A 10,116-nucleotide genomic window follows, 5' to 3' on the forward strand; every position below is an offset into this window, starting at 1 on the left:
CCATCAGGCGTCGCGCGCTGGGCTCGTGAAGGCAGCAGAAGCGGCGCGCGCGCTGCTCTCTACTCCAGCGATCCAAACGGGGAGAGAAAAAAAGAGGGAAAAAACAAAACTTCAAAAATAGCGCTCGTGCAAAACGCAGACGCCGCGCTGCTGTGACATTATGCAAATGAGGCGCGACCTTACAAGCACATATGAGAGTCTGTTCAGGGGAGAGAAGGCGCGATTCATCCTCTCTTCAACCGCAATACACGGTTTAGAAAGGTGATTTATTTTTTGTGAAACATAATTTATATATATATATCTAAATGGAATAACTATATATTAAAATAAAACACTGCCCATTTTCCCCAAATAGTCAGTAGCGGTAAATATTGTTACTATATTATGTATCAAGGAAGGTTTGTTCTTCTGTATCATTTGAAATCGAACACTTGTATTTTTACTAAATTACATTTCCAACTGTTTGTACTATTAATTACTGCATCCCATACTACCAAATTTATTTCATTAAAACATTTACTTTCTATTTCATATACTTGAGTATGTTTTAAATATAGATTGTTTTCTACTTTCACTCAAGTATGTTTTTGGGTCCACTCTTCCACTCTCAATAGAGTAAGGTTTAGATACAAAACTCATTCTTTCACCTAAGTATAATTACTCTGTAATTTTTCTAAACCTGATTTTAGTTTGCATAATTGTTTGAGGAAAAGTTAAGGAAAATTATTAAAAATGAGCATCACAAAAAAAAGTATAAAAAAAGCATAAGTAAAACAAACAAAAAAAGTTAACAGCTGAGATGAGTAAAATAAAATCACCACAGATAGTTTTCACTGTAAGTTTAAGCTTATAAAATAATAATTAAACTGGCACATTTCCTCTTTCTACAGCACTTCATGGGGCTGAACATTGAGTATAAAATATATGAACACAGCATGCTATTTTTCAGGCACATTATGAAGATTAATTTAAAATCAGTTATCCTAATTTAAAAAAAAATGTTTGTTTGTTATGTTTCCTGTTTTTTCCCCCTCATCTACCCAAACAAGGCTTTAGCTACTAATCTGTTCATTACAACAAAAAGTACCAATGTGAACCATTTTATTATAATTCAGTACAAGGAAAAATGTGTCAGACATTTACTTATGAAATGTCAACCTAAGGCAAAGAGGAAAATGTCAAATAATTGATTTAATAAACAACTAATGTACAGTACAATACATGTTCTTCCACAGTATTCAATTCACAACTTTATCTAGACCACTGGTTGTCAATCATAGTCCTGGGAACTCCTGCAATATACACAGTTTAGAAGGCTGAAGCCCAGCCACTAGAGCAGGGGTCATCAATTTGGAACCAGCAGGCTAAAGACAGCTCAGTTTGGTGCTTTTCCTGCTCTAACAAACCTGATTCAACTCATCTGTTATTTACCAGGTTTAGCTGGCATTTTAGAGTAGGAAAATCACCAAATCGTACTGGACTGTGGCTCTCCAGGACTGGACAGAGTTCTAACACTGCATACTGAGTCCAGGTAAATTAGACTGGTAAATTAGTTTGGCACTAATACAGGCCAGTAGACCTTCAGGAACAAGGTTGGGCACATCAGCATCATGGTTTTCCTTGCTCCAACTTTTATTCCCATGGACAAAAATGTAGTGGTCACTCAGGATTGCAAGACTATGACTGAGAACCACTGCTCTAAATCTTTGACTCACAACCCTGCCCCAAGGTTCTTAGCACATATTCCTCTTTAGACTCATCTAATACAAACTCCCCAGCAAATCCCTGAAATGCAAAGCTTATGTCTGATCAGCACACAAGGGTAACTTGTACAACTATTTTATTTCCCAGCCTGCTGAGCTTGTCGACGTAACAAAACATAAATTTTCTCCTTAATCCAGTCTTTGTTGTTGGGCTGATACGTCTGTGTGTCTGCACGGTACCTAAGAGAAAGAAGACAAAAACAGAGTGAATAACCTGTGTCACGTATCCAAGTTTTTAATTCACTGAAATATGCTCAGTGTCAAAATCTCTGGGCTAAGAGCCTGACGAGCAAATTGAAAATGCAAACTAAAGGCCTACAAAGCTTGACACTACCAAAGGCCCATGACAGCTGTAATTACACACAGCTTTTGCTAACAAATTACAAGTCAGTGACATTTCCCCAGAATCTATGTATTTTATTTGGAAAGGGTACACAGTATTTTCTTAACTAGAAAATGTTGGTGTTCAAAAAGCCTGAGAATCAAATACAGTTATTTGTTCTATTTGTTATTTGTATTTGTTATTTATATCTTGAATAATTGTTCAAGACTGCTTCAGATCCAGAGGGTTCAATCAAGCCACCACAGCTCTGAAGTAAATCAAGGAACGACCTGACAAAGCAACGCTGAAGTTACAATGGTTTGCCAGTTCCTATAAAACAAAGGTTATGTTAACAATTTTAAGCCAAGGCCATGCTGCAGACAACATGACTAAACCAACCATCCACTAGCTGCTTTGAGACATCACATAGGTTCCACAGGACTGAGTCTATTTCTCGAGTAAAACAAGATACAAGTTTTAACAACATAATTTGTATCAAATGAGCTCATCAAATTAGCAAGTCTGCTAAACATAATATCCCCCACATCTACAGCAATCACTGTACATAGGCCTACCACGAACATGAAATTTTAGCCAATGATTAATTGCCACACATATATAATTGTGATTAACAACTGAATTGGCTTTTTCTGTTCATTGTATGCAATTACTAAAGCGTAAGCCTAAAGTGGTCAAATTGGCAGATCAACTCCTAGTGGTCCCCAATAGCTCCCAAATGACAAAAAACATAGCTCCAGCTAAAATAAACCATCATTACTCATTGCTGCCCTCTTAAGGTCTTATTCTCTGTTTGCTGCAACATAAACATATGATTGCAAAGGCAAACAACTGTGGAAAAAACTGCAGGCAGCTTATGCCGGCCTTACACCAAACGACTTTTCAAGCGATTTCACTTGTCGCAGACAAATTTCCAATGTTGGAATAAAATCATGAGATTTTGATAGAGTTGCGTCGTGCTCACGTCATCTTGTGCGAGGTGTTTGGTGTGAGGTGGTCAGGATGGCTGTTTTAAGGCAGTCTTTTTTACGTCTTGACGCTACCACAAAATCAACCGTGTTTAATATTATTGTAAGTTTTAAGTCTTGGCTCATGTAAATAGTGACGTGCCAGGGGCGCGCCTAAGAGCAAGTGGGCAAGCGCATGCGCGCAGCGTGATAGAGCAAGAGAGAAAGAGAGAGCAAGGGTGAAAATGCATGCATCAGAGCAACGATCATATTAACCTAAAAATGTAAACTGGCTTTAATATTTCAAGTTCACTGAGCCTTTAACAGTGATGTAAGGAAATGTGGCTTACATTACTGAAGAAGCATCAATGTTTTTTTTTGTTTGTTTTTTGCTTCCTGTTACACTGGTTTCTTATTATGTTTCTTATGGTTTGGTTCATAACACCTAATCAACAAGGCTGAATCGCTGCATGTTTTGTTGATGTGTAAATCTTCATGTTAAATAAAAAAAAGTAACTGTACATTTTACAGGTTAATTAGTAAAATTCCCAGTCCCAGAGTCCCAGATCTTTACATGTCCAGCCAGCGTATTTTCCCATCTGTACCACTATACAGTGGAAGGAAAGGGTTTATCTGCTTGTAAAGGGGTCCATGATGGGAAATAAACTCAAAACCCTAGTTGCAGTCTTGTAAATAGTGACCCTGCAAGATTCCCGGTCTTTGCAACATCATAGTCTTCAAAAGTCTTTACAAATTCTTCTCAAAGTCTTGTAGTGTATGGTCAGCATTAAATAACTGCAATTAGTGCAAATCATTGCAATCAGGCGATTACATAATAATTGTGATGGTCCTCATTGTAAATAAACTTATTACCGCTCGGGTTTTAGTGCACTGTGGCTCACAAACATTTGGATCACACCTAAGGAATACATAGCTTTGAATGAGTTTACGTCCCTGATCACATAGCAACTATTTAGTACATTGGTCAAGGCATTATTCAAATACATCCAATATATACATTTAACTCATTAGTCTGAAATGCTTTTTCTAAATATAACAAATTTAGCCTCATGTAGGAAACTTTCTCAATGATTACCCTTCACTATAACTAGCCATTAACTAAGAACTAGCAACCTACTGAGAACAGCATTTGTGTCTTTGATAGATTCTGTTGGTATCACTCAGAATGTAATAGGGTCCTCTCACTACCACAGTTGTACCCAAGATTTAATATTGACTTTTAGTATGAACATAGATAACAGCTATTTACCTGCAGACTAAATTTAGTTCAGATTATTACCTCATTCTTGTTCAAACTGCACCTGAGTCATGATGTATGAAGTACAACATCATCTCAGCGACTCTGACTGGTTTTATTGACAACTTCATAGAGTTACTGACTATAAAAATGTGCAACTTGATCAAGTGACTGAGTGATATGAGACACTTTTTGTGATACATTTAATGTATAATTTTGTCCTCATCAGACAGAAAATATTAAGCAGAAAAAGCTTGTCCTGCACGTAACTTCAGCCAATTATGTACCTAACACAACCAATGCTGGAAACCCCGAATTCAGCTGACTTACATAATAAACACCTCATCAAAATCTTTGTATACCTGACTCAACAGCTATAAGTGTACTTAAAGAAATGCAACCATAACTCTGGTAACAATAAAAGCTTATCTCTTAAAAATGTATCAAACCTTTGATTAAGAAACCTAAACATAATCTCTGTTATCCAACTATGTCAATTTCAAGCCTTCTTTTTTACCTCTAGGGTTCTATACAAAGCTGCATCTCAGCAGGTAAGCAATTATGTGCATAGAAATCAATAATTTTCTTTTCTTACTGTGGCATACGACACCACAGACAAAACCATTCCACTAGAACTGCAAGAAAATCTTGTTTGGGGTCAGTAGACTCAGACTCTTCTTGTTCACAATGGCAGTGAATTGAGGTGTTGGTGCTGTTGTCCTGCCACACTTGCATGCTCAGATTTGTTGATGGTGGAGTGGAGTGACTCAAATGTCTCTTTGTCAAGCTATATACATACTTATATTACTGCCTGAACAAGTCTAGCCACCTTCGCTGTAGTGATCCTGCCACGGTACCACTGCTGTTGCTCCTCTCGTTCTCTGGACAGGACCTGCCCAGAACAGACCTGCTTGATCACTTCATAGCCATGTACATGAGCAGCTATGTCACTGCTGAATGCAGGACCAGACTGCTATAAGAATGTGCGACTGATACCAATGCCGATTTAAGAAGTTAAAAGTTCCGATAAATGATGCTGAGTAATACAATACGGTCAAAGAAGACAACAACAACAAAAAAAGCAATAACTTCCAACCTCTATATAATGTAAAATGGGAGACAGAACACTAGAATTTTTTTGAGTTTATTGGTTTCTGCTAATTAGTGCTTGTGTTAATTAATTAAATAAGTCATAGAATTTGTGTTATGTTACGCTCATGCTAAAGGTTAAGTTTGGATGCATTTTATGTTTTTGTCATTAAACAATGATGGTGTTATGTTTAAATCTACCAGTGTAGTTTGTTTCTCCATAATGGAAAAGAGAAAATGATGAATTCAGATCAGAGGCTTGTTTGTTACATTATAAAACAAGCCATTAAATATTGGTACTACATCTCTGGGATTTTTGTCAATACCGAAAAATCCACAGAACCTCAACATCAGTGCATATTATTGGCCAGCTGATATTTCGGTACAGCCTTACTGCAATGATTACAGCCTGATGCCTTTCATTCAGGATCCTGGACACTTTTAGTCAACTGTCTATCCCACATCCCACTTTGATTTATATGGAATGAAACTGATATAAATTTACCATTGACCTATTGCCTATTTTTTTCCAAAGCATTTATTAAGACAAGACAGAAAGCCTACTTACACCAAGCAACTGAGGTCTGCCAAATCATCGATGAAGTCAAACAGCTGACTAATATCATATGTGATTGACGGACTGTTGGGATTCATTCTCTTCAAGTGTTCTTCATACATTTTACAAACACCTGACAAACAAAACATTTGACATTAACATACAAGTTATCTACAGGGTTACTACACGCCTGTCCTTATTTCAATATTATCAACAAATGGTTACTTTAATCATTCAGTGGCATATAACCAGAGGCCATTTTAACGAAAACAAGATTAATTTATAACACTACATCACTACACCTGATGATATAAAGTGTAAAAATAATCAGATCACAAATTCTGCTAAATTTGGTGTTATGGTGAAGATAAACTGGAAAGCTGCGTTTATTTACCTTCCATACACTCATTCACTGATTCATAATCAGCGTATGTTCTCCCTTCTGGCCTCTTGGTGGGCTGAACCAGAAGAATAGTGTGAGACTGAAATAAAAAAAAAAAAGTTTAGATTGTAGACGACTATATCGATCCCCAGAAAAAAAATACAACTCCACATAAATTAGCAACTTGTCCAAGCCGTTCAAGTAAAGTTACTAGTTAACTAAACCTTCCTTATTTTAGCTAACAGTTATCTATTTCATCTAAATTATATTAGCAAACATGCAAAATGTGTGCTTCTACGACGCTCAGTTATTACAAAACTGTGCATCTTTTAACCAGACAACATTTACGACGAAGCTGAAGTCAACTTCCTATTCGAAATTTCCCGTTCCACCTTAAATGGTGGAGCAATTGCATTTTAGCACCAGAAGCGCCAGAACACTACTGCTGCACCTTTTTAAGGTGGAACGGGAGAGGTCGAACAAGAAGCTGGCGAATAAGAAGCGACTTCAGCCTCGTACATTTACGGGCCAACATTAGCTTGTTAGCTAGCTAACTACGTAAGCTTCCTAACGTACATTATCGTTCTTAAAGGGTTGATTTGTAATGACACTGAAAATCTAACCTAGTCTAATCGTGCATCATGAACGAATGTATTTTAAAAAGTGAATCTTAATAACTAACCATGTTTTAAGGAGTTGTTCTGAGATCCACAAGAATGAAGGACTTTACTCCAGGACTGCCGCAAACAGCGTCCACTGCTCTCTCATTCGTATCCTCATCAACTTCCGGTTACCTCGCATTTCAAACGTAAAGTCCAGTGTCGAATCCACCACTTTCAGCACAGCTGTAAAGATCTAATATAATGGAGTTTTCGTTGCTTTGTCTGTAAGAGTTTGATGCAAACTTTTAACTAACTAAATTTCAAAATGTCCAATACACTGCTCAGTCCATACGATTTATATATATATATATATATATATATATATATATATATATATATATATATATATATATATATGAAACGTACAAGAACTATTTTGGTTACTGTATTTCTTTCGATGTGCATCTGTTTTATTTTAGAGAGTGTAAATTGAACAAAGGTTATGAAAAACACCTGCTTTTAGCAAATTGAACAATTTTTAGCTTTCAGGATAGCATGCAATTACAAGCCAATAATGTTTTGCTTGCCATATTACGTCATTCACATAAATGTTTTGTATCAATCAAATCAACAGTATTGTTCCCACCACATTACATGTTGACTCCTTCCAATTAAGTAACAAGGCTGCCTTGGTAGACCATTCTAATACAAATGATGAGCCTACTGAGGACAAGCCTTTCTAGCTTTTGATACGGAGCTATCAGGAGCGTTTCAGCCCACATTGCTTTTTGAACAAGGCACAGTGCACGGTAGCCAATAAGAACAGAGATCAATTACATATATCAGTCTTAATGGTACAGTAACAAAAACAGTCTGTCTAATTATAAGAGATAGAGAGGAGTTTGGAAAGTGGTTGTTATCGGTATACAAACCCACTCAAATGTCATGTATGGACTTAAGGGGAAACAAGAAAAATATAAAATATGGAACCTTAAAGGGGAATTTCACTTTTTTTTTTTTTAATTTCTGCATAATTCAATGCTTAAGATGCAAACAAAGTCATTAAGAATTATTTGCTGTAAAATGTAAAATTCTAGAGAAACTTACTGATTCAAAATTGTTCACAGTGGTGGTGACAGGAACCGTGTCTGAAAAAAATGGATGCCTCTGAGAACATTATTACATGAAATGGTTATAAATAAGCTGCCTGATGTCTGAGACATTGTTTTGCCTTGAGAAGGTATTGGCTTTAAACATTCTATTTAAACAATACATTCATGGCAGAGAGGTACATGCAGGATGTTGTAAGACAAAACAGTTCACAAAGATTTTTTTTTTTTTTCATATTTACCACTATTATCATAAGACATATGTAGGTCCACTGGTGATTTTGGATAGTAAAAAAATGGCTCCTTTTTCCTGCCACCATCACTGTAAAGAAATCTGAGTCAGTACCTTTCTCATCAATTAACCATTTCACAGCAAACCACTCTGAATGACTTTGTTTACATCTCAATCATTGAACTATGCAGAAATTTTGAAAAATCTGTGTAATTCCCTTTTAAGCAGAAGGCAGAAGTCTAGAGTATTCTCCATTCTGTTCCATAATGAAAAAAGACCACATATGGTTTAAAGTCAACATGAATCGTAAATCATACCGCATTTTTCTTCCGTACTGTAAATGTAATTCAGAGAGAAACACAGTATCAGGGAGGGTCTCTGAGCTAGGTGATAAGTGGGATGTGGTGGGAGGGGGCGGTGAAACATGATATTACTTGTTAATATTATTTTTCTCATCCACTGGTGCATGCTGACATAATAAACAAATCAAAAGAAGTTTCAGAAGAGGGTAAAAGTCCATCCATCCATCCATCCATCATCTAAACCGCTTATCCTTCTGGGTCGCGGTGGGGTGCTGGAGCCTATCCCAGCTGTCATTGGGCGGAAGGCAGGATACACCCTGGACGGGTCGCCAGTCCATCGCAGGGCAGACAGACAGACATACACATTCACACCTAGGGGCAATTTAGCACATCCAATTGGCCTGACTGCATGTTTTTGGGCTGTGGGAGGAAACCGGAGTACTCGGAGGAAACCCACGCAGACACAGGGAGAACATGCAAACTCCACACAGAAATGACCCTGGTCACCCAGCTGGGAATCGAACCCAGGCCCTTCTTGCTGTGAGGCGACAGCGCTACCCACTGCGACACCATGCCGCTCTTGGGTAAAAGTCATGACACTTTAATCAAAGGTTATGGAGAAACAAATCTTTTGTCTTTTAAATGATATGATATTACATGACATATGATGAATCATGCCTAATATGACCAGGGAAGAGAACTAAGAAGGTAACATACATAAATTTCACAATTTTTGTATGTATTTGCAAAAGGTTATAAATACAATCTTTAGCAGCGGAACCAGACCGAGCACACATTTTGAAATGACAACACAGAACATCAACAGCTAACTGTAATCAGAGATATAACTTAAAAATGACTAGAAATTAATGTTATTGTCTGTTAGAAACATATATATATATATATATATATATATATATATATATATATATATAAATATATATAATAACATAATAATAAAATTGCTTGTTCCAATCAAAAAGAACCACTTTCCAGAGCAATTATGTGACAGAAACCTATAATCTTACCCAAATATTGAATTTAGGGATTTAGACTGGATGTTTATGGGTAAAATCTTTCTAATGAACTGAATGGGTACAATACCACAAGGATCCACAAGCAGCTTCAAACTGAGATGCTTTTAAAGTGGTTTCCTCTGTTTTGAAATGGCTTGTTTTATTTATTTATTTGTTTGTTTGTTTGTTTGTTTGTTTGTTTGTTTGATACTTTCTTCACATTCAAATGGAGGTCAGCAAGTGGACGTTTCCTCCTTCATTTGAAAAAATGTTACCAGTTATTGAGAACAAGATGACTGATCAACCCCTAACTTTGCAGTAGAATCTGCACTTCCTTCCCTTGTGTGGTCATAAACTCTTGTGGAAGTGAGTGACCATATGTATAGATTTCTTTATATATTTTCTTCTTGTGCTTAAAGCTCCAGCATTTATTTCCAGTGGCTGTCAGCTTCCAACAGCTGAACAAGATATTCAAAAGCTGTGGAAAGGCTCAGGTGAAATTGGAGTGAAAATACTGACT

General features: G+C 36.7%; 1 protein-coding gene across 1 annotated transcript; it reads right to left on the reverse strand.

Annotated features, from left to right (window-relative positions):
• Nucleotides 1-1,084: 1,084 nt before the first annotated feature.
• LOC118823918 (enhancer of rudimentary homolog) lies at nt 1,085-7,125 on the reverse strand. Its single transcript, XM_036593781.1, has 4 exons — nt 7,018-7,125; nt 6,348-6,435; nt 5,966-6,086; nt 1,085-1,943 (listed from the first exon to the last, which is right to left on the reverse strand). Exons 1-4 carry the CDS (start codon nt 7,018-7,020, stop codon nt 1,841-1,843), a joined length of 315 nt encoding a protein of 104 aa, XP_036449674.1. The 5' UTR covers nt 7,021-7,125; the 3' UTR covers nt 1,085-1,840.
• Between the last annotated feature and the right edge of the window lie 2,991 nt (nt 7,126-10,116).

This window comes from Colossoma macropomum, unplaced genomic scaffold (assembly GCF_904425465.1).
Source record: "Colossoma macropomum unplaced genomic scaffold, Colossoma_macropomum, whole genome shotgun sequence".
In the NCBI taxonomy this organism is placed as follows: Eukaryota; Metazoa; Chordata; class Actinopteri; order Characiformes; family Serrasalmidae; genus Colossoma; species Colossoma macropomum.